Genomic DNA, 24,578 nt, shown 5'->3' with positions numbered 1-24,578 from the left:
TCCTCGGGGGGAGGCGGGGCTTGTCGTGAGGACTGTCCAGGGGAAGTTCGGGGTTGGGCTGAGTGTAGAATAGAAAAAGGGTGTGCAATGGTGGGTGTCCCTAAGAACGACTATGAGAAGGGTACAATGAAGTGTCCGAGCGAATGGAATGAGTAGTAAGAGGTAGGACCTCGGGTGGACAAGGGCTAGCAGAATGTGGGAGCTGCCTGGGACAGACAGACAGAAGAGGGGGCGGGGCTCGTTTGAACTGGGCTAACGGTGTCCGGAGTCGCATGCCGGGTAAGGCAGGATTTTCCCAGTGGAGAGCGGAGCATTCATAGCCTAGTGGTCCGAATTAAGAGAAGATGATTTTAAGTAAAACAGGCTAAGAACACGCGGAGGACTACCCGGAAGGAGCCGAACAATCCAGAGGGAGGCGTGGAAGAGCTCTAGAATTAAGAGGAAAAAAGCTGGGACGTGCCAAGGGAGGAGCCAGCAGCTGCTTTATCTCCGCATTGGTGGAGATCCGGCCGTTCTTCTTGGCCACGCCCCCTGTCCCTCAGATCACCGCCTCCTTAACCTTAAACCCCACCCCTTCCTCTGAAACTGTGTTGCAGTCCCGCCCTCCTGCCTGATACTTCCTGTTCCCGGCTAACCCTTGTGGGTAGCCGGGGCCGCAGTGTGAGTAGGCTGAGTGACCCGCGCGGCAACTGCGGCGCCGCAAAGCCGGACGTTTTTTCGGGTTTCCGGGCCACGCGCAGCCTGCTCCGGGTCCTGGCGGAACGGCGAGGCTGAGGCTGACTCCAGTCTCGAGATGCCGGGGGAGGAGGAGCGAGCCCTCCTGGCGGCCCGGGAGGAGCTGGCGAGCGCCTTGAGGAGGGATTCTGGGCAGTCATTTTCCCTGGAGCAGCTCCAGCCACTACTGGCCACCTCTCTGCCACCGGCTGCCCGCTACCTGCAGCTGGACGCCGCACGGCTGGTCCGCTGCAACGCGCTCGGGGAGGTGAGGCCAGGTCCGCCCGGGAAGCGGGACGTAGATCTTCCCGAAGCCAGGGCTGGGCTCACAAATTGCCTTCTGACTGCCCTCCAGCCAAGAAACTACCTCAACACTCTGTCCACGGCATTGAACATCCTGGAGAAATATGGCCGCAACCTCCTTAGCCCTCAGCGGCCCCGATACTGGCGCGGGGTAAAGTTCAATAATCCGGTCTTTCGCACCACAGTGGATGCTGTGCAGGTGAAGTCCTTGGTTCTTATGGGGGAAGGACACTAGATCAAGGCTGAAAGTTGTTCCCAAATCTGTGCTGAATGGGGAGGGTTTCAGCCTTATTGCCCATGGAGCCTGCTTGGGTGGTGACTGGTTGTGAATGTGTGGCAGGGGGGCCGGGATGTGTTGCGACTGTATGGCTATACTGAGGAGAGGCCAGATGGATTGAGCTTCCCCGAAGAGCAGGAGGAACCAGATGAGCACCAAGTTGCTACGGTCACATTGGAAGTACTGCTGCTTCGGACTGAGCTCAGCTTACTGTTGGAGGTGAGATGCCCCTTTAGTCCCTTGAAGCTTTTAGGTACCAAGTTGAAGAGCCCAGCCTCATTCAAGCTGTTGGGAGGACTCCATGCTGCTGAACTATGGATCTAGTCCTCTCAGCAGTTTGGGAGCCCCCCATACTGTTCACGGCTTAGAGAGGGAGCCTTGCCCTAAATGAGAACTCTTATGATCTTATTTGCAGAATACTCATCCAAGACAGAATGCACTGGAACAGCTGCTAAATGACAAAGTTGGAGATGATGTAAGGGGGACAGGCAGGAAGAATGATGATAAAGGGGTCAGGAATCACGGGTCTCTGTCCCCCAACTCTTGCCCATTGTTTGTTCTTTCTTCCTAGTTGCTGCAGCTTTCAGAGTTTGACCCACTATTGAGAGAGATTGCGCCCGGCCCCCTCACCACACCCTCAGCCACAGGTATCACTGGTCCTTTATGGAAGAGAGCAGTAGACTTATTGATGGATATTTGGGACCTTTCTTTATGTTCTTACATTTCTTGCTTTTCTTTTTTCTTTTCAGTATTGAATTTGAACTTAGGGCCTTGTGCTTGAGTTACACTCCTAGCCTATCTTTCTTTTTGTTTGGTAGTGTTGTTGTTGGAATTTGTTTTCTTTTTCGCCAACACCAGGATTTGAACTCAAGGCCTCCTGTTTGTTCAGCGTGCTTGCCTGCTGCCTGGCACTCCACCACTTGAGCCATACTTCCAGATTTGCTTTTTGTTGGTTATTTGGAGATGGAGTCTCATTGACTTTTCTGCCATGGGTGACTTCAAATTTTAATTTTCTGGATTTTAGCCTCCTGAGTATCTAGGATCATAGTTATGTCATTGGTTACTGCCTCTTTGCATTTTTTGCAAGGGGGGGTGGGTCTGAACTCTAGACCTGGGCACTGCCCTGAGCTCTTCAGCTCAAGGCTAGCACTCTACCACTTGAGTCACAGTGCCACTTCTGGCCTTTTCTGTTTATGTGGTACTGAGGAATCGAACCCAGGACCTCATGCATGCGAGGCAAGCACTGTACCACTGAGCCACCTTCCCAGCCCTAGTTTTGTTGTTTGGTATTGAAGTAGAAAAGTCACTAGTGACTGGCTCTTTGCTGCTTTTTTTTTTTTGCCAGTCCTGGGGCTTGAATTCAGGGCCTGGGCATTGTCCCTGAGCTTCTTTGCTCAAGACTAGCACTCTTGAGCCACAGTGCCACTTCTGGCTTTTCCTGTTTATGTGGTACTGAGGAATCAAACCCAGGGCTTCGTGCATGCTAAACAAGCACTCTACCACTTGGCCATGTTTCCAGCTCCTGCATTTTCTTTTATTTTTTGGGGTGCTAGTCCTGGGGTTCAAACTCATTACCTGGGTGCTATCTCTGATTTTTTTTTCTCAAGGCTCTACCACTTGAACCATAACTCCAAAAAGCTCTGGCTTTTTGGTAGTTAATTGGAGGTAAGAGTCACAGACTTCCCTGTCACAAAAAAGCTGAAAGTGGAGTTTCAGCTCAAATGGTATAGCACTAACCTTGAGCAAAAAAGCTTAGGGATAGGCCCTGAGTTAAAGCCCCAGGACCAGCATGCACGCGCACACACACAAAAGAGACAGACCTGTGATACTTGTGTCTTGTGTTTTGTGTAATACAATATCTTCCACTTCCATCCATTTTTCTTTTTCTCTCTTTCTTTTTTTTGTCGGTTGTGGGGCTTGAACTCTGGGCTTGGGTACTGTCCCTCCGCTCTTCAGCTCAAGGTGTGCCCTCTACCACTTGAGGCACAGCACCACTTCCAGTTTTCTAGTGGTTTATTGGAGATAAGAGTCTCATGGACTTTCCTGCCGGGGCTGGCTTTGAACCGTAATCCTCAGACCTCAGCCTCCTGAGTAGCTAGGATTACAGGCATGAGACACCAGCACCCAGCCTCCATCCGTTTTTTCTTAAGTGATAGGATTCTCTTTTGTGTGGATGAGTAATTGAGTAATACTCTATTGTAAATGTGCCATATATGTGTTTGTGTGTGTGTGTGTGTATATATATGTATATGTATATATATATATATATGTTTATGTTTATATGGCAGAGGAATAGTATATAACCTGTTCATCTGTTGACAGATACCTAGGCTAATTACATGTATTGGGTATTGTGTAAACAGTAAACATGGGTATTCAGGTTAAAATTTAAACCTTATATTTTGTTCCTGTTTTCCAGGTTGTAGTCCTGGTCCTTGCTTTCTCTGTGGTTCAGCTCCAGCCACTCTGCACTGCCCAGCCTGTAAACAGGCCTCATGCCAAGCTTGTGACCTCTTGTTCCATGGACACCCATCCCGTGCTCATCACCTTCGACAGACCCTGCCTAGAACCCCGCAGGCTGCCCACTTGAGCCCCAGGTAAGATGCTTTCTTGGTTGGAATAAAATTAAGAGGCTGTAGAAAATCACATAGATATCTATTATGTGCCAAGGTGTATATTATAAAGATTTTAGTAGAAGGCAAGCAACCAGTCACACCACAAGAAAATTACAGACAAACCAAGCATCAATCCTATAAGACTGGTTATAATGGAACCTGAGCTGGTGGCTCATGCTTGTAATCCTAGCTACTGAATAGGAGGCTGAGATCTGAGGATTAAGGTTAAAGCCAGTCTGAAAAGGGTGCTGGTGACTCACGCCTCTAGTCCTAGCTGCTCTCGAGGCTGAGATCAGAGGATCATGGTTCAGAGCCAGCCGAGGCAACAAAATCCATGAGACTTTTATTTATTTATTTATTTAATTTTTGTCAGTCGTGGGGCTTGAACTCTGGGCTTGGGTACTGTTCCTCCGCATTTCAGCTCAAGGCGAGCACTCTACCATTTGAGCTGTGGTGCCACTTCCAGTTTTCTGAGTGGTTTAGTGGAGTTAAAAATCTCGTGGACTAAAACGAACTTTACAACGTTGGTGCGGGGGGGGGGGGGGGGGGGGGGGGGGGCTGGGGGGGGAGGAAGGAGAAGGATTGGGATTAGTGGGGGAGGGGGGAGGCTGGGAAGGGATGTGAAGGGTAAACAAAGGAGGAGGCTGCAATGCTTGGTAAGAAATGTACACATTATCCTGCCCATGTAACTGTAACTCCTCTGTACAGTATGTTCACAAATAAAATTAAATTAAATTTAAAAAAAAAAAAAAAAATCTCGTGGACTGGGGCTGGGAAGATGGCTCAGTGGTAGAGCGCTTGCCTTGCATGCCTGAGGCCCTGGGTTCGATTCCTCAGCACCACATAAGCAAAATGAAAAAAAAAAGCCGGAAGTGGCGCTGTGGCTCAAGTGGTAGAGTGCTAGCCTTGAGCTGAAGAGCTGAGGGACAGCGCCCAGGCCCAGAGTTCAGGCCCCATGACCGGACCAAAAAAAAAAAAAAAATCTCGTGGACTTTCCTGCCCAGGTTGGCTTTGAACCTCGATCCTCAGATCTCAGCCTCCTGAGTAGCTAGGATTACAGGCGTGAGCCACCGATGCCTGCAAATCCATGAGACTCTTATTTCCAGTTAACACCAGAAAACCAAAAGTGGCACTGTGGCTCTAAGTGGTAGAGTGCTAGCTTTGAGCAAAAGAGCTCAGGGACAGCGCCCAGTCTGTAAATTCAAGCTCCACAACTCACATGCATGCACACACACACACACACACACACACACACACACACACACACACACACAGCCTGATCATTATCTCTAATTAACCAGTAAAATACTAACTCAAAGTGTGGCTCACATGGTAGAGTGCTAACCTTGAGCATAAAAACTGAGCAAAAATTCAAAACCCTATACCAGCACACACATGTACACACATGAACACACACACACACACACACACAAAGACTGGTTATATTATTCCTTATAAAGGAATGCAAATAGGTAGTATGTAGATACAATCTTATCTCAAGGATAAGATCCTTTGACAGTATTTTAAATACCTAGCACAATTAAGGCCCTATGTTGTGGATACATACCAAGCAATAAGCTACAAACTATCATGTACATGTTGAACAGACTGTAGGTATAGGAGTATTCCAAATAGAGAGAACAAGATGCACAATGGTCAGAGCCACATTCCCTAGGAAATGAGACCTGACTGGGGATGAGGGACTCAGGCATTAGGTACCACCTCAGCAGGCCATGTCTACTTTTCTATTACAGTTTACCTGCATCATCCCACCCACGACCTCATTCAACCTCCTTGCTGGCTCTCGGAGGCAGCTCTCTTTCTTCCCCTGATCCTGGAAGCACCCATCTGCTGTGGCACTGTGCTGCCTGTACCATGCTAAATGAGCCTTGGGCAGTCCTCTGTGTGGCCTGTAAAAGGCCTAGAGGCTGTAAGATATTGGGGATAGGGACTGAAGGTCTCCAAGGAAGTGGAGACCTAGAACCTGAGCTTGCACGGGGTCAGTGGGCCTGCCAGAGCTGTACCTTTGAGAATGAGGCAGCAGCTGTGCTATGTGCCATATGTGAGAGACCACGGCTTGCCCAGCCTCCTAGCTTGGTGATGGATTCCCAGGATGGTGGCATTTGTCTGCAGCCCCTTAAGGTAACCTGTTCTTATCCTTCTCAGCAATTTATTTGCCTTTAACTTCATGCCATTCTCTACTTCCCCATTTTCCTTTTTCCTTCAGTATTCACCCTTAGTTCTCTATATTTCCATTATGAACCTCAGCTATCCAATCAATGGGATAATTCTCTCTACCTTCCCAGCAGGGGGATACTTTGCCTTCTGCCCAGACCCAAGTCTGGTACTGTATTCACTGTACCTTCTGCAACTTGGGTCCTGGCTGGGTGTGTGCTATGTGTAACCGGACCAGCAGCCCTACCCCAGTACAGCATGCTCCTGTGCCCTGTGCTAGCTCTTTGGAAAAGGGACTTCCAAAGCCTGGGCCTCCACAACGACTTGGTGTCTCCATGACCAGTACCAGTGGAAATGCTGAGAAACAGCGCCAAGACAAGATGCGAGAGGAAGGTCTCCAGCTAGTGCTCATGATCCGGGTAAGAATCTGGCCTACATTGAGGTGGGACTGAGCTGGGGAAAGAAAAGTGCCATAGCTTGTTAATAGGAGTTCTTAGATAAAACCTGTCATTTTGTATTGAATACTTCAGGAAAGGCAGTTACCATGGTATGCACTGGTCACATGATCAGTATGTCTTCAACAGTCACTGCTGATATGTTGGATCAGGCCGAGGGTTTGGTTTGGGGATGGTGCTTTTCCTGATAGACCCTCTGGATGTCTGTTCCTTAGGAAGGAGAAACTGCAGGTGCCTGTCCAGAGGAGATCTTCTCAGCCTTACAGTACTCAGGCACTGAAGTGCCCCTGCAGTGGTTGCGCTCAGAGCTGCCTTATGTGTTGGAGATGGTAGCTGAACTGGCTGGACAGCAGGACCCAGGTCTGGGGGCCTTTTCTTGTCAGGAAGCCCGGAAAGCCTGGCTGGATCGTCATGGGAACCTTGATGAAGCTGTGGAGGAGTGTGTGAGGGCCAGGAGGAGGAAGGTACTAGTTCTGCTGGAGGTGGGACACAGTTGAGGTTTCAGAGTCTTTCATACTCTGTCTTGCTTGTTTTTACCTCCTCTTACGCCCACTCCGCTCCCAATGTGCAGGTGCAAGAGCTCCAGTCCCTGGGCTTTGGGCCTGAGGAAGGGTCCCTTCAGGCTTTATTCCAGCATGGGGGTGATGTGGCACGGGCTCTGACTGAACTACAGCGCCAACGTCTAGAGCCCTTTCACCAGCGCCTCTGGGATACTGGTCCTGAACCCACCTCTTCCTGGGATGGGCCAGACAAGCAGGTACTGAGAAAAGGCAAGATGCTCAAGAGCCCAGAAGAAGACTGATGGGGGGAGAATCACTGATCTGACAGTTATTTCTCTCTGCACCTGAATGAAATTGCAGAGCCTGGTCAGACGGCTTTTGGCAGTTTATGCACTTCCCAGCTGGGGCCGGGCAGAGCTGGCTCTGTCACTGCTGCAGGAGACACCCAGGAACTATGAACTGTTGGATGTGGTAGAAGCTGTGAGGCATAGCCAGGACCGGGCCTTCCTTCGTCGCCTGCTTGCCCAGGAATGTGCTGTGTGTGGTTGGACCCTGCCCAGAAACAAAGTAAGTTCCTCCCTACTATACTTTGTTTTAGAACTCTCAGTTGCCATTAGACCACCTGCCTCACTCTTGTCTAGTCCTGTCTTCTGCTCTGCAGTTGCTCATATACCCCTGCAGGTTTCTGAGTAGGGAGAGCAGGAACATGTTGCCCTAATTATGGAAAATTGAAAAAACAAAAAACATGTTAGTCAGTTTTCTGTTATATAGTAAATACCTGAAGCAGTCAACTCACAAAGAGAAAGGTTTATTTTGGCTCACAGTTTCAGATATTTCAGCCATGATTTTTTTGGCTCAGTTTCTTTTTTTTGTGCTAGTACTGGGACTTGGACTCAGGGCCTGGGCATTATCCCTTAGCATTTTCCCTCAAGGCTAGCTCTACCACTTGAGCCACAGTTCTACTTCCAGCTTTTTATTGGTTAAGGGGAGATAAGAGTCTTGAGGATTTTCTTGCCCTAGCTGGTCTCCAACTACAATTCTAAGCCTCCTGGGGAGCTAGGATTAGATGTATAAGCCACCAATGTCTGGCTGGCTCTATTTCTTTAGGCTTGTGATGGCATAAGCAGGATAATGTGGCAAAACAACACCACTTACCTTATGGCCAGGAAGTCAAAGACTAGGGTCCTCAGTTCCCTTTGATGGCATGCTCCTTCACACTAGACATCTCCCTCTAAAGGCTTCACTTACCTCTCAATAATAGTGCCATCCCCAGGAACAGGCTTTACTATGTAGAGCTCTGTGGGACTTCAAACTACAGCAAATGTACAGTAGTAGAAAGATTGTATAATGAATTTCCTTACTCCTCACTCAATTCCATTGTATAATGAATTTCCTTACACCTCACTTCACTCCATTGTATAATAAATTTCCTTACACCTTACTCCATTCCAGCAGACATTCCAGTCACCAAATTTCAGCAGTATCATTGTATTGCCAATCTTTTTCTTTTGTGCTGGTACCTCAAAGCTTGGTCATGGTCTCTTGAGTTTTTGTGCTCAAGCCTAGTAGTGGTCTACCACTTGAGCTATAGCTCCATGTCTGGCGTTTTGTTTGTTAATTAGGAGTAAGTGTCAGGGTTGGGGGGGAAGGTGGCTAAGTGGTAGAGTGCCTGCCTTTTGCATGCATGAGGCCTCGGTTCGATTCCTCAGCACCAAATAAGCAGAAAAAGCCGGAAGTGGGGCTGAGGCTCAAGTGGTAGGGCACTAGTTTACACTGAAGAGCTGACAGACAGCACCCAGGCCCAGAGTTCAGGCCCCACGATCAACCAAAAAAAAAAAAAAAAATACAAGTAAGTGTCTCATAGACTTTTCTGTCTGGGCTGGCCTCAAACTGCAATCCTCAGATTTTAGCCACCTAAGTAGCTAGGATTACAGGTGTGAGCCATCAGCAACCAGCTGTCTGGCCAATCTTGATTTCATCTATACTCATGATTATTTTGAAGCAAATCTCAGGTGTTTATAAATAATAAGTCTCATTCTTTATAAATATTTTGATGTATATCTGTAAAATATAAAACACTTATTTGAATAAACCATTGACATACCAAAAATTTAACAATAATTTAGCATCATCAAATATTCACTTGATAAGAATAGCCCTTCAGCTCACACCGATGGCTCATGTCTGTAATCCTAGCTTCTGAGGAGGCTGAAATCTGACATTCACAGTTCAAAACCAGCTTAGGCAAGAAACCATGAGTGTTATCTCCAATTAATCACAGAAAAAGCTAGAAGTGACACTGTGACTTAAGTGGTAGAATGCTATCCTTGAGCAAAAGGAGCACAGGGAGAGCTCAAGCCCCCGGACTGACAAAAAAGAAACAAAAAAAGAACCATCCTTCTTTATCTTCTGAGCCCTCACTTTATCTAGGTCAAAGTGGCAGCTTGTTGTTCTATACAGTCCAGTTTAAATAGCCTGGATTTGTGTTTTGTTTTTTCCTTTTGTTTTAAAATAACTGCAGATACACAGGAAATTGTGAAAATAGAATATTTTACCCATCTTCCCTTAATGGTGATATACAATTTTAATGCAAATCAATTCTAAAAGAAACATTTGACAGTGTTAGCTATAGTACAGATCTTATTTGTTTACTTATATGTGTTTATGTATATAGTTTTTTCAGATTTTATCCCATATGTAGATTCATATAACCATAACCATAATCAGGATAAAATTACAGCCAACCTGGTGGGTTCACCTAGCACTCAGGAAGTTAAGGCAGGAGAATTGGGAGTTAAGGCAGCCTAGACCACATACTGAATCCGAGGCCAGCCTGGCAACATAGCAAGGCCTTGTTTTTAAATTTAAAGAAGATCTATACAGTACCATGTCACAAAAACAAACAAAAAAAAAAAACACTTCATGCTGACCCTATGTTCTAACTCTACCCCCTATGCTCGTCACCTAACAACCACTATTCTGTTCTCTATAGGGTTATTATTTCAAGATGTGCGAGCACGTGTGCGTGTGCATGAGCGCACTTGTACTAGGACGAACTCAGAGTCTTGCACTCTCATTTGGGTTTTTTGCTCAAGGCTGGTGCTTTACCACTTGAGCCATACCTCACTGTCAGCTTTTGGTGGTTAATTGGTAATAAGAGTCTCACAGGGGCTGGGAATGTGGCTTAGTGGTAGAGTACATGTTTAGTATGCATGAAGCCCTGTGCTCAATTCCTCCGTACCACATAAACAGAAAAAGCTGGAAGTGGCACTGTGGCTCAAGTGGTAGAGTACTAGCCTTGAACAAAAGAAGCTCAAGAATAGTGCTCAGGCCCTGAGTTCAAGCCCCACGACTGGCAAAAAAAAAAAAAAAAATCACAGATTTGTCTACCCAGGCTAACTTCAAACTGTGATCTTCATATCTCAGCCTCCTGAATAGCTAGAATTACAGGCCTGACTACCAGCTCCATGTTTCTTTATTTTTTTTGGCCAGTCCTGGGGCTTGAACTCAGGACCTGGATGCTATCCCTGAGCTCCTTTTGCTCAAGGCTAGCACTCTACCACTTGGGCCATAGCGTCACTTCTGGCTTTTTCTGTTTATGTGATACTGAGGAATCAAACCCAGGGCTTCATGCATGCAAGGCAAGAACTCTAACACTAAGCCACATTTCTAGCCCTCCCAGTTTCAAGATATTATTTACGTATTTGTTTTTAATTGAATGTGAATGCCTTTAGAGACATTCTTGTCTTTAGATCTTGCTATTGCTTGTTTTCCTCTACTAACTACCTTCAGATATTTGGGTTGCCAGCACTTGTGGATACCTGAGATTGTTACCCATGGCTAGTTAATTAGACTGGTTTCTCAGTGGACATTTGGTTAGTAGAATCCTTTTGCAGGTTGATTGTGGTGGCTTCTGACCTTCCCTTTCTCGTCTCTCTCTCTCCCCTCTAGATGCAGGCCTTGATTTCCTGTGAGTGTACCATCTGTCCTGAGTGCTTCCGCCAACATTTCACCATTGCCTTGAAGGAAAAGCACATCACAGACATGGCATGCCCTGCTTGTGGCCGCCCAGACCTCACTGATGATACTCAGTTACTCAGCTACTTCTCTACTCTTGACATCCAGGTATTACAGTCTCTATGGTTCTGCTCTCCCAGGCTTTGAACTCACCATCTCTACATTCTCAATTCACCACTCGCCATCTCTACTTTCTGTTCCTAGCTACGAGACAGCCTAGAGTCAGATGCCTATGCATTGTTTCATAAGAAGCTGACTGAGGCTGTGCTGATGCGAGACCCCAAGTTCTTGTGGTGTGCCCAGGTAAATGGCATGACCAGAAGAGCTAGTTATGGAGGGGTAGGGGATGTCTCCAGGTCAGGGTTTGAATAGCTTTATGTTCTTACACTCACAGTGCTCCTTTGGCTTCATATATGAGCGTGAACAGCTGGAGGCCACATGTCCCCAGTGTCACCAGACCTTCTGTGTGCGCTGCAAGCGCCAGGTGAGTCACACTCAAAGTCTGAAAAATATTTGTTAAGCCATTCTGAGGTACCGTTTTAGACTCAGGGTATACTGGAAGGCAAAACAGTCACAGGGTTTGAGTTTAAAGAGCATATTATTTAGGGAGCCAGGCACAAGGAAAAAGGGAAGAATGGAGGGAGAAGGAAAAGGGAGAGAAAGAAGAAAGTAAAGAAAGGGAAAGTAGCCAGGTACTGGTGGCTCATTCCTGTAATTCAGGCTACATAGGAGGCTGAGATTTGAGAATCACAGTTCAAAGCCGGCCCAGGCAGGAAAGTCTGTGAGATTCTTCATTCTACTAAAACTACCAAAAGAGCTGGAAGTAGAGCTGTGGCTCAAGTTGTAGAATGTTAGCCTTGTGCAAAAAAGCTCAGGAACAACACCTAGGTCCTGAGTTTAAGCCACAGGACTAGCAAAGAGACAGAGAAAGAGCAGGGGGGGGGGGGGGGGGGGAGGGAGGGATGCTTAAATATAGATATAAATTTGATCAAGAAAATAAGTAGTATCAGATACTGATAACAGCATGGACCTACTAAGGATAGCTAGATTCTAGACATCTTCTCTAAAATGACTTAATCTTTTTTGGAGGGTGAGGGTGGGAGTAGTACAGAGAACTGAACTCAGGGCCTCTTAAGCCATAACCCTCAGTCCTTTTTCTTTCAGTTTATTTTTCAGAGAGGGTTTCTTGATTTTACCTTGACAAGCCTTAGACTGCAGCCCTACCTCCTTCTCCTGAATAGTTAGGATTATAAACATAAGTAACCATACATGGCCTAAAATGGCTTAAACTCTGGCCTGAAAGTTAAGAAGAAGCCACCCATGTAGAGAATATTTGCAACAGAGAGAACAACTCATGGAACGAACAAAGGCAGAAAAGTTGTATGGCTGGAGCCTTGGGTCAAGAGTGAGTCTGTCAAGAGCTAGCTGTCAGATGATAGACCTCAAGGCCAAGGAAGGCAGTTTGCTTTTCATTGTGAGAATGTTTGCTACCAAAACACTGGCATATGTGTCATGAAACAATAAAGTGAACACCTGAGTTCCTATCTTCAGACCTCAAAACCAGCACATTATCAAACTCTCTGACTTCTTCTTTGAAAGGATTTCTAGTCTTTTGGCTACAGTGTAGAAAATAGGGTCTAGGGAAGCAGAAGTAGAAACAGATTAGTAAGTCAAGCAAGTAACTGGAAGCAAGATCTGACATTGGCATGGTAGTAATAAGAATTAAGAAAATGGATACAGGGCTGGGAAGTTGGCTCAGTGGTAGAGCGCTTGCCTCGCATGCATGAGGCCCTGGGTTCGATTCCTCAGCACCACATAAGCAGAAAAAAAAGCCGGAAGTGGCGCTGTGGCTCAAGTGGTAGCGCGCTAGCCTTGAGCTGAAGAGCTGAGGGACAGCGCCCAGGCCCAGAGTTCAGGCCCCATGACTGGACCCAAAAAAAAAAAAAGAAAATGGATACAGATTGGGTGGTGAAAATGAAACTTGTGAATAATATGAAATGGTATGAGGAAATGAAAATCCAAGGTGAAGCTGGGTACTGGTGGCTCATGCCTAAAAATCCTAGCTACTCAGAAGGCTAACAGCTGAGGATCATGTATGGTTCAAACCGAGCTGAACAAAAAAAATCCACAAGACTTCATCTGTGATTAACCAACACAATGTTGTGCCAGAGGTATGGCTCAGGTAGTAAAGTACCAGCTGTAAACAAGCAAGCCAAGTAAGCTTATAGGTCCTGAGTTCTAGTCCTAGTATTGATACATACAGAGAGAGAGAGAGGAACCAAGATAGCCCCTCAGTTTTAGGATGTGAGCAAATGGTGATGGACAGTGACTTAAACTAAGCTGGGGACCACAGAATGTGAGTAGAAAAATGAGTAAGAAGGGCCAGGGCATGGGTCAGAGCTTGCATGAATAGCCTGCTTTCCTTTTGGCAGTGGGAAGAACAGCACCGAGGACGGAGCTGTGAGGATTTCCAGAACTGGAAACGTACCAATGACCCAGAATACCAGGCCCAAGGCCTAGCAATGTATCTTCAAGAAAATGGTATTGGTAAGGCTATCCTACTTGGTTTATCTGCTCAGTAGTCTTCTCTGTCAAGACCTCCAATGGCCTTAATGTTACAGTGGCTGCTGTAGCCTAGATCTCTTATCCCTTGCAGACTGCCCCAAGTGCAAGTTCTCATATGCACTGGCCCGAGGAGGCTGCATGCACTTTCACTGTACCCAGTGTCGCCACCAGTTCTGCAGTGGCTGCTACAATACTTTCTATGCCAAGAATGTGAGTACAGGAATGGGGAAGGAAGATAATGGTGGGAAGCTGCCGCTGGGTTTGAGACAAAGAGGCCATTTAGGAGTGCCCAGGGGAAGAAGAGAGGAGGTTAGTAAGGATATAAAGTACCACTTTTTGGTCCCTTTTCCCCATTTTTTGGCTTCATACTCTCTAGCTCTCTCCCTACCCTTATGCCCTTCATACAAGGGGTTTCTGAGAGTTCAGGACCCCAAGTTTCCAACTTCCTATCTTTCATTCTGGGTTACCACCAGAAATGTCCAGACCCTAAGTGCAAGGTGAAAAAATCCCTGCATGGCCACCACCCTCGAGACTGCCTCTTTTACTTACGAGATTGGACTGCTGTCCGGCTCCAGAAGCTGCTACAGGTGAGCAGTGACCAGCCCCACTGGCCTTTCAGGTTGCCCAGGAGAGGGAGGCAGGATCTTGGGTGGGAAAGAATGGAAAAGGCTTTATGATAGGAAATACAACAGTGGCTGGATCAAGGGGAACATAATACCTATCTCTACCCTTCCTCAGGACAATAACGTCATGTTTAATACAGAGCCTCCAGCTGGGGCCCGGGCAGTCCCTGGAGGTGAGTGTCTGACCAGCCTCAGATAATGGTGTTTTGGGATCCCACTGTAGGGTGGGTAAAGGGAAGGCTTGGGTCTGGAGTTGTGCCCTTTGGCAAGTTAATAACCTCCTCGGGTCTTGTTTAGTCCTCTATAAAATAGAGGTAAAAATATCTACCTTGCTAATACCTACCTTGCGCTCAGTTATTTACCTAAGATACCATTAAAAGTGATTGCTCTTAATGCTAGGCTACTTCTCACATTCTCCAATGATTATGATTCATTCATTAATTCTTTGGGTATTTAATGAGAACTGCTAGTTGCAGGGCACTGTTAAAGGTTCCCTGAGAGCAACAGACAGGTGTGATGTAGGGTTCTAAGCTACTCTGCTTGTCACCATCTGGAGATACAACTGTTACAGAATAACTGGGACTGTGGCTAAAGTGGAAGAATGCTTACCTAACTGCTTAAGGCCCTGAGCTCAATCCCTAGTACTATAAAAGCTTCAGTTACCATGCAGGAGCTAAAAACCAAGAGTACTTTATCAAAGTGTGGTTATGAGTCAAAAGCCAGCCTGGATAAAAAATAAGGCAGCAAGCTTCCTTATCAAGAGTTGGTCTTCTGCTGAAAACATCTCTTAAGTATCTGTATATACTCAGTGCATAAACCCAGTGCATATATACTGCATATACCCAGGTGGGAGGCTGCCTCCCGTGCTGCATGGATATTCCAGTTCTCCGGGGATTTTATGTCAATTGCCTCCTCCAAATGAAGAGTCCCTTCCTTTCCCTTACTCTTAGGTGGCTGCCGAGTGATGGAGCAAAAAGAGGTTCCCAATGGGCTTAGGGATGAAGCTTGTGGCAAAGAAACTCCACCTGGCTATGCCGGCCTTTGTCAGTAAGTGCCAGCCAGGGCTTACAGAGCATGATGTTGGGAATGGGGGATAGGAGTGGTGAGGGCATGCCCAGGCAGTGAGGTGGGGTCTCTGGGAGTAGTAGGGTCTTGCACAGAGTGGGAGGGAGGGGTTTCTCTGGGCAAGGGCATGAATGGGTAATGGTACATGCTGATTGGCAGTACTTATTAGTACAACAGGTAGGAGTTTGTAGTCCTGTTTGGGTCTAAGAATTGTAGTGGCCCAGACAGGCACTTGGCATACTCAGTTCTGCTCCCTCATCTCCTCAGGTCACACTACAAAGAATATCTTGTGAGCCTCATCAATGCCCACTCATTAGACCCAGCAACTCTGTATGAGGTGGAGGAGCTAGAAATAGCCACTGAACGCTACCTGCATCTGCACCCCCAGCCTTTGGCTGGAGAGGATCCCCCTGCCTACCAAGCACGCTTGTTACAGGTAATGCTTTACCCAGTCTCACCTCTGACCTCACATCCTTAAGAAGTCACCTGTCCTGGCTGGTTTTTGAACTCTAAGCTTCCAACATTCTTATCTTCTCTTGCCTACAGAAGCTGATGGAAGAGGTGCCCTTGGGACGGAGTATTCCCCGAAGGAGGAAGTAGCTGAAGGAAAGGGTCCTGCTCCCTCAGAAATAGCTCCAGCACCAATAAAGAGGCATCTTACTGCCCAGGCTTCTTGGTGGTCCTTCTTCCTGGCCCCACCATTTAGGGGCATCAAGGAAACGGGGTGGGGGATGGGGGGGAGTTGAACAACATTTTGTTGAAAGAGCTCCCTGAAGCCTACTATGGACTTTCTGGATATAGAGCCAGGAAGAAACTGATACCATGGACAGGCAAGGCCTCCCTTGCCAATCCAACCATCTGGCCTGGGCTTCTTCCTTCCCTACTTCTCTTCTTTTATCAAATTCAGCTGGTATTTGAAGTCACCTAAATTGTACCAAGCAAGTACACTATGGGTAAAACACAGACCCACAGATGTACACAGCAATTCAGAGGCTCCAGACTTCAGGAAACTAGTCTTCCAGAGGAAGCAGCAGTGGTACAAACAAGTATATAAGCGGGAGGCAGAGGCAAAGTCCACCTGAAGGGGTCTTTCTGCTAACAAAAAACTGTTACTGTAAGATTCTCCTATGCTGCTTCCCTCTTGTGGCAGCTAATTGCCCTGCAACTCAGATCACGTGATTTCTGGGAAATGTTCCTCCCTGGAGGAGAAATGAAACTTAAGGGTGGAGACTGTAGAAAGGGGTGGAGAGACAGCAGTAGAAGCTTCCTAGGCTGGTTCTGAGCTGAGTTCCGTGGAGTCCTGGGACCGCCTGGAGAGCAGTGCAGGTAAGCAGCCATGGAGGGGAGTCAGCCTGGGATCTAAAGCTAGAAGGGCCAGCCAAACTGGAAATAATAGTAGGGACTCCTGGTACACCTATGCCAGAGGAAGAGGCTTGTGAGTCAGAAAGCTAGCAGTGAGAATAAGAGACTGGTAACAGCCAGTGTTTGAAGTTTTGTAGGAAAAATGGACAGAATCTGATACCAGTTTGTGGAGGAAGGCTCTTTGCCCAGCCTCAAATGACCCTGCTTGTTTTCTTGCCTTTTGGCCCTGCCTACCTCTGCTGAAGCTCCACCCCTGTTTCCAGCTAGCCACCCCACCCCCCACTTGGGGGTGAAAGTATAGGTTATGGTGGTTGTGGGTTGAGGGTTAATGAAGCCTTTGCAGGTGCTTGGGAATCTAGATCTTTCACCAAGAGCAGAACACTATCTCTCATCCCTCACCCCCCAATTCTGAATCATTAAAGACCAATGTGTTAAGATTTCCTTCAAGTGTCATTGCTTGAAAAAGTAAAAAGAAATTTTTAAATAGTTGGTAGTGAATGGGTGCCAGTGGCTTAACTCCTGTAATCCTAGCTACTCAGGAGGCTGAGATCTGAGGATCAAGGTTTGAAGCCAGTCCAAATTGATTAAGTCTGTAAGACTTACCTGCATTAAATTATCAAAAAGCTGGAAATGGACTTGTGGCTTAAATGCTAGCCTTAAGCAAATATTAGCTTGGATAGCATCCAACCCCTGAGTTCAAGCCCCAGAACCAGCATACACACAAGTTGCCATTGGTGTCAGAAATGAAGTTGAATACTAAGATATATTTAGAGCCAAAAGAAGATGGATGGGTGTCTGGGAGCTGTTGCTGAAACTGGCTATTGATTAGGGTCAACAGATGTTCTCTTCCAAATTGCCAGTTTGGGGGGATGGTTTTTGGTCCATCATGGGGCCTGAACTCTGGGTTGGGTGCTGTCCCTCAGCTCTTCAGCTCAAGGTTAGCGCTCTACCACTTGAGCTACAGCACCATTTCTGTTTTTCTGGTGGTTTATTGGAGATTAGAGTCTCATAGACTTTCCTGCCAGGGCTGGCTTTGAATAGTGATCCTCAGATCTCAGCCTCCTGAGCATCTAGGATTACAGATGTGAGCCACCAGATAAACTGCCAGTTCTAATGTTTCCTCTTATTTCTCAGGATGGCATCAGGCAGGGCCCGCTGTACCCGAAAGCTTCGGAACTGGGTGGTGGAGCAAGTGGAGAGTGGGAAGTTCCCAGGGGTATGTTGGGATGATGCAGCTAAAACAATGTTCCGGATTCCCTGGAAGCATGCAGGCAAGCAGGACTTCCGGGAAGACCAGGATGCTGCCTTCTTCAAGGTAACAGGGCCTGGAAACAACCATCCCCTCCAAGATGTGGATTTGAGATACTGGGCAGATTGGAAAGTAGAACCAGCTGTCCTTTGCAGAGCCCACCTTAAAAAATTATTGCTGGAGCCAGGCGCCAATGGCTCACACCTGTAATTCTAGCTACTCAGGAGGCTGAGATCTGAGGATCACGGTTCAAAGCCAGCCCAGGCCGGAAAGTCCGTGAGACCCTTTTCTCCAATTAACCATCAGAAAACAGAAAGTGACACTGGGGGACTGGGAAGGTGGCTCAGTGATAGAGTGCTTGTCTTGCATGCATGAGGTCCTGGATTTGATTCCTCAGTACCACATAAGCAGAAAAAGCTGGAAGTGGTGTTATGGTTCAAGTGGTAGAGTGCTAACCTTGAGTTGAAGAGCTCAGGGACAGTGTCCAGGCCCTGAGTTCAAGCCCCATGACCGACCCCCAAAAAAAAATTGCTTTGGATTGACTTATGGAATTGTAAGCCTCTTTGTAAAACTATTTAATAATTCTTTTTAATTTTAAAGAGACTGTGAGAGGGGCTGGGAATGTGGCTTAATGGTAGAGTGCTTACCTAGAATGTATGAAGCCCTGGGTTCGATTCCTCAGTAACACATTAAGAAAAGCCAGAAGTGGCACTGTGGCTCAAGTGGTAGAGTGCTAGCCTTGATCAGAAGAATCTCAGGGACAATGTCAATGCCCAAGACTGGCAAAAAAAAAAAAAAAAAAAAAAAAAAAGCACAAACCCAGCATAAGCTCATCTTAGCCTCAGCCTGTGCAGGTGCTTCACAGATGTGAAGCCAGTTCTACTGGAAGGACAACTGGGATGCTACGCAACACTGCTTCTTCTTTGCTTTCTGTCTTAACTAGGCCTGGGCAAAATTTAAGGGAAAGGACAAGGAGGGAGACATTGGAGGCCCTGCTGTATGGAAGACTCGTCTGCGTTGTGCCCTCAACAAGAGTCCTGAATTTAAAGAGGTTCCTGAGAGAAGCCATTTGGATGTGGCTGAGCCCTATAAAGTGTACCGGCTGCTGCCACCAGGAACCCTCCCTGGTGAGTATCCCCTAGCCCAGCTGTTCCAAGACCCAGGAACTGGGATGAAGGATGGAGATAGCTGCCTTCTGGGAGAGTGGCAGGACACCCCCCGAGTGTTCCGTTTTGTCCTTGCCTGTGGGGAGCTGCTACCCAGGTTTCCTTCCCTAACCCTGTCCATCCTTTCATGGCCCTTCCATCTCCTCTCTTTCCTGTATAAGCCACTCACCTTGCTCTTCCTCCAACAATTCCACAGCCCAGCCAGGAACCAAGAAATCAAAACTATGCCACAGTTCTGTGTCTTCAGAGAAGCAGGAGGATACTGGCAAGAATGGCACAGACAGTCACTCCTATCTTCAGGATCCTGTCAATACTGTGAGCTGGGGAGGACACTGGTGGGTCTTATGGTGGGACAGTAACCAGAGTGAGAGGTGAGTGGTAACACACACTGTCTATAGGATGTGAGGGCTAATGGAGCTGCAAGCCACTCAGACAGTGGGAGTAGTGGCAGCATCGCCAGCAACAGCAGTAGCAGCAACAGCAGCAGCAGCAACAGCAGCAGCAGCAGCAGAAGCAGTAGTACTGAACCACAGGAAGGTACTGCCTCTCAGCCCTGTGTTTCCCCTGTATAGCACTCTCTGACCAACCCTGAGTACCCTTGCCTCCCTTCCAGGTGTAGACAATACCTTACTTCTTGGAGAGGCCACCTTTCTTGAGGAACCAATGTCTGTGGAGCATCAGCTCCCTCTGGACTCAGGTATTTGGTCTCTCTGACTCTTTCCTGCCTCCTCTTTCCCTGCTTCTCCTAGCAATGTCACCCTTCATATTGTATTTCTTGGACATCCACGTTGAGACTATTAATCCATGTTGAGAATATTAATTCATGCAAATAAGGCCCAGTCTCTGGGACTTTTTTTTTTTTAAACTGCAAGGCCATGGATATTAAGCCTTGATACAGATAAATCCATTTGTTAAAAGCTGGGTGCTGGTGGCTCACACTTGTAATTCTAGCTACTCAGGAGGCGGAGATCCCAGGATTGCAGTTTGAAGCCAGCCCGGGCAGGAAAGTTTGTGAGATTGTTATCTCCACTAAACTACAAAAAAAAAAAAAAAAAAAGCCAGAAGTAGAGCTGTGGCTCAAGTGGTAGAGTGCTAGCCTTGAGCAAAAGGAAGCACAGGGACCATGCACAGGCCCTGAGTTCAAGCTCAAGGACCAATACACACACAAATCCAAATGTTAGGTGACAAGAAAGCCTTAACTAGGGGCTGGGAAGGTGGCTCAATGGTAGGGCGCCTGCCTTGCATGCCTGAGGCCCTGGGTTCGATTCCTCAGCACCACATAAGCAAAAAGAAAAAAGCCAGAAGTGTTGCTGTGGCTCGGGACAGCGCCCAGGCCCAGAGTTCAGGCCCCACGACCGGACCCAAAAAAAAATTAAAAGAAAAAAAAGAGCCTTAACTAGAAAGCCCTTGCTGGTGATGACATGGGGGATAAGTAAGAGGAGAGGAAGGAAGGTATAACTACTGCCTCAGCCCCAGGGCCTTTGTCTTTACCAGTCATTCCTTGGTTTCCCCTCTGGGCCTTTTTTCTCACTATGGCACAATGAGGATTTTGGAACCCAGGGAACTCCACCTCATTTTCCTAAAGCCTTTGCTGGCCAGGTGTACCCCTGGGAAGAAGGGCCTGCAGGCAGCCTTCACCCTTGTCCAGCACCTGGCAAAGTTGGGCTTTTCTCTCCCTAGACTACTCGCTGCTGCTCACCTTCATCTACTGTGGGCATGTGGTGGGTGAGGTACAGGTGCGAAGCCTGGACTGCCGCCTTGTGGCTGAGCCCTTCGACTCTGAAAGCAACATGGAGCAGGTGGTATTTCCCAAGCCCAGTGATCAGCTGGAATCTGCCCAGCACCTGCTGAATCAGCTTAAGAAAGGCATCCTGGTAGCCAGCAACTCCAAAGGTCTCTTTGTGAAGCGCCTTTGCCCCATCTCTGTCTCCTGGTATGCACCCCAGGACCCACCTGGACCAGGTCCACATCTGCTGCCCAGCAACAAGTGTGTGATGCTTTTCCAAACTGACTGCTTCTGCAGAGGTAAGGCTGCTCCAGCTGGACACCCAAGCCCTTTGCCCCTACCTTTTAGTACCCTCTAGACCTCACTTGGCAGGTCCTACCACCACCCTGCCCGCCAGCCCCCATATCTTTGTGTGGTACACATCCTGTGTGGACTATGCCCAGCCCTGGCTGCTCTCTTTAGCCAAGGACACAGAAGATAGGATCAGGTGGCATCTAACACAAGAGTGGCATACTTCAGAGCCAGGTGCTGATGGTTCACACCCATAATCCTGGCTACTCAAGAGGCTAAGATCTGAGGATTGCAGTTCAAAGCCAGCACAGGCAAGAAAGCCTGTGAGACTTTTATCTCCAATTAAGCACCAGAAAGCCAGAAATGGAGCTGTGGCTCAAGTGACAGAGTGCTGTCCTTGAGCACAAAAACTCAGTGACAGCACCTAGGCCCTTACTTCAAGCCCCACAACCTACAGGGAAAAAAAAAAAAAGTGACACACTTCACAGAGCTTCTTTACAATGAAGCACAGAGTATGTGAATGTGTACAGCCCAGTTAGCACAGAGATCCCGAGCCTTGTGGCCATGTGCATTATGCCATGTACAGGTGTTCCAGAGACGCTGATGCTCTCATGTTAGGAGGGTATGAGCAAGCAAGGAAGGGATAACCACCAGGGCTGCTGCCTTTGAGGACTTGAAACTCCCCAGAAGACAGTTTTTCAGGTCATAAAAAATAATCTACCTTCAGTGCTTTTTGAGGAAGGGACATCCTATCCTATTTATACATGGTTGAGTAGCAGCTTAGTTCCCAGCATTTCTCCTTACCCCATACCTCCTGCTGTGGCCTTGGTCTCTATATGACCCTACTCTGCCTCTTTCTTTCCATCATAGATTCTTGGATATTTATTAACTTCTTGCCTAGGACCCTAATTTTTTTTTTCTAACCCTTGACCCTTTTGTTTGAAAGACTTGGACAGGTACTTCCGTGGTGAAGGCCCCAGACCCAAGTTCCAGGTAACACTGCATTTCTGGGAGGAGAGCCATACCTCACAGGATCTTATCACAGTGCAAGTAAGTTCTGAGCAGGGGAAGGGAAAATGGTACCTCAGAGGAGGAGACACTGAGAGGAAGGAGCCACTGTGAGTTACATCTGCCTCTGTTGTGTTCACTGAATCCTATTCTTCACCTCTTCTGGCACAGATGGAGCAGGCATTTGCTCGGCATCTCGTAGAAAAGGCTACAGAGGAGCAGATAGCCGCTCAGTTCCTGAAGAAGAGCCTGGAGACCCACCTGCCACCTCACCTTCCTGTTCTTCCTGGCTCCTTTGAAATAATTTGTTCTTCACACTGTTGTTCTGCCTCCCTTTGTGATGGCTCTCACAGCTGTCTGTGAGTTAGATCCTTGGATTCCTTATGTACCTGGCTGGTGGAGAACTCAAGGATAGTTTCTGTCCTTTAAGAAAGAAAGAGAGGGAGAAGCTGGACGCCAGTGGCTCAAGCCTGTAATCCTAGCTACAGAGGAGGCTGAGATCTGAGGATTGTGGTTCAAAGCCAGCCCAGCAGGAAAGTCTCTGAGACTATTATCTCCAATAAACCACCAGAAAACCGGAAATAGTGCTGTGGCTCAAGTGGTAGAGTGCTCACCTTGAGCTAAAGAGCTGAGGGACGGTGCACAAGCCTAGAGTTCAAGCCCCACGACCAACAACAACAAAAAGAAAGAAAAAAGAAGAAAGAAAGAAAAAGAAAGAAGAAAGAAAGAGAAAGAAAAGAGAGAAAGTGAGAGATCCTTTTCTGGTTTATAATCATGACTGGGTTCTCATGCGCTTGTGTGACATGTGCTTCCTCAAACCTTGTTATGATGTGGGCACATTACCCACCTGACATTAAAAAAAAAATAGAAGAGAGATAAACCTTTTGTCTCTAAGGAACTGGGGCCAAATGGTGTAAACTGAGGGCAGCTTTCCCTCTTTCCCCAACCCTCCAACTCTAAAGCCAAGCACTTTATATTTGGTCCTATGTCCTAAGAATTTAAAATAAACTTCTGTTAAAAGAGTAATCTGCATTTGATTTTCTGAGAAAGGAAGTTAGCAGGACATAGTAGAGATGTAAACTTAGGAGCCAGGCTCTGGGATTCTCTTCTTGCTGATATCTCTAGTCCCCTTCAGTCTCTTCTACCCACAGGTTCTAGCTGGGACACTGTTCATCTGACACTGTCAGAAATGTACCTTCTAGACAATCAAAGAGCTAAGCACTTTAACTACCAACCTCATGTAGCCAGATTTTCACCTGAATACTACCGTTCTTTGCTAGAGACCTCAGCTTTGGGGCTCAACAGAAGAGAGGCTGTGCACCCCTCCCACCCCCACGTCCTGGGGAACTACATGAAGAAGACACTTGAGACTGACCTGAAACTGTGGTCTAGACACCCTGGGCCATAAAGGGGAGCAAAAACCAAGACTTGCCAAGCCTTCTGTAACTGCTGCTTCTGCCTCTGAAGTGACATAACAGGCCCTAGTGAACTGTCACCTGACAGAATAGTCCCTAATGGGATCCTTCATTTCACCTGAACTTCATAAAAGAAGCTATAGATTGCCATGTCACCACACCCTGTGTACCAAGAGGGCTCCAAATTGGCTGACACTCCACTCTTTTTTTTGGGGGGGGGGGGGCGGGGGGGGGTCCAGTCGTGGGGCCTGAACTCTGAGCCTGGGTGCTGTCCCTCAGCTCTTCAGCTCAAGGCTAGCACTCTACCACTTGAGCCACAGCACCACTTTTGGCTTTTTTCTTTTTGCTTCTGTGGGCCTCATGCATGCAAGGCAAGTGCTCTACCACTGAGCCACCTTCCCAGCCCTGACAATCCACTCTAACCCATTGTTTCTTTTCTTCCTTCCTTCTGTCCTTCCTTCCATCCTTCCTTCTGTCCTTCCTTCCATCCTTCCTTCCGTCCTTCCTTCCTTCCTTCCTCCCTCCCTCCCTCCCTCCCTTCCTTCCTTCCTTCCTTTCCAGGCTTGGGGCTTGAACTCGGATTAGGCACTATCCCTCAGCTCTTCAGCTCAAGGCAATTTGAGCCACAGCACCACTTCCGGTTTTCCAGTGGTTTATTGGAGATAAGAGTCTCACGGAGTTTCCTGCCTGGGCTGGCTTTGAACCGTGATCCTCAGATCTCAGCCTCCTAAGTAGCTAGGATTACAGGCATGAGCCACCGGCACCCGGCTTGTCACATTATTCTTATAAGCCTTCAGTTTCACCTATCTGACCAAGTCTAAATACCTAAATCCACTTACGTTCTTGTTATCTTACATGACTAGCTCCAGTGCTCCCTTTGTGCTTTGCTTCTCTATATCTTCTCTTTCCTTCAGTTTGTTCCTCATCCTGCTGGGAAGCCAAGCTCCTAAATAAGCAACTGCTTGAGCATCAAGGAAAAGATGTTCAGTATACAATTGCCTTTGGGTCCTCAATTACTTGGACTTTTTTTTTTCTGGTCATGGGGGTTGAAC

General features: G+C 47.4%; 2 protein-coding genes and 1 non-coding gene across 4 annotated transcripts; all 3 read left to right on the top strand.

Moving 5' to 3' along the window:
* Positions 1-630: 630 nt before the first annotated feature.
* Rnf31 (ring finger protein 31) lies at positions 631-15,979 on the top strand. 2 transcript variants are annotated; one of them, XM_042686356.1, is made up of 21 exons: positions 631-982; positions 1,070-1,216; positions 1,358-1,513; positions 1,710-1,769; positions 1,866-1,941; positions 3,714-3,891; positions 5,664-6,051; positions 6,219-6,503; positions 6,755-7,003; positions 7,111-7,296; positions 7,400-7,606; positions 10,991-11,164; positions 11,261-11,359; positions 11,451-11,540; positions 13,489-13,603; positions 13,713-13,831; positions 14,095-14,208; positions 14,360-14,417; positions 15,195-15,291; positions 15,577-15,745; positions 15,856-15,979. In XM_042686356.1, exons 1-21 carry the CDS (start codon positions 794-796, stop codon positions 15,907-15,909), a joined length of 3,210 nt encoding a protein of 1,069 aa, XP_042542290.1. In that variant the 5' UTR covers positions 631-793; the 3' UTR covers positions 15,910-15,979. The 2 variants fall into 2 exon arrangements, with proteins under 2 accessions (XP_042542290.1, XP_042542289.1); XM_042686355.1 differs by having other exon boundaries at positions 6,216-6,503.
* Positions 15,980-16,343: 364 nt separating this feature from the next.
* On the top strand, positions 16,344-22,538 carry Irf9 (interferon regulatory factor 9). Its single transcript, XM_042686361.1, is given in 10 exon segments — positions 16,344-16,635; positions 17,806-17,986; positions 18,864-19,047; positions 19,283-19,401; positions 19,485-19,623; positions 19,700-19,783; positions 20,767-21,111; positions 22,050-22,153; positions 22,283-22,358; positions 22,361-22,538. Coding segments are annotated over 9 exon segments (1,281 nt in total). The 5' UTR covers positions 16,344-16,635; position 17,806; the 3' UTR covers positions 22,411-22,538.
* A 326-nt stretch (positions 22,539-22,864) lies between these two features.
* Positions 22,865-22,964, top strand: LOC122113502. Its single transcript, XR_006148442.1, has one exon. It is a non-coding gene; the product is annotated as a small nucleolar RNA U13 (small nucleolar RNA).
* Positions 22,965-24,578: the final 1,614 nt, after the last annotated feature.

This window comes from Dipodomys spectabilis, unplaced genomic scaffold (genome assembly GCF_019054845.1).
Source record: "Dipodomys spectabilis isolate Male_0828 unplaced genomic scaffold, ASM1905484v1 ptg000097l, whole genome shotgun sequence".
NCBI classification, from domain to species: Eukaryota; Metazoa; Chordata; class Mammalia; order Rodentia; family Heteromyidae; genus Dipodomys; species Dipodomys spectabilis.
Note: the sequence above shows the minus strand (reverse complement) of the source record. Positions and strands in the feature narration are given on the sequence as shown.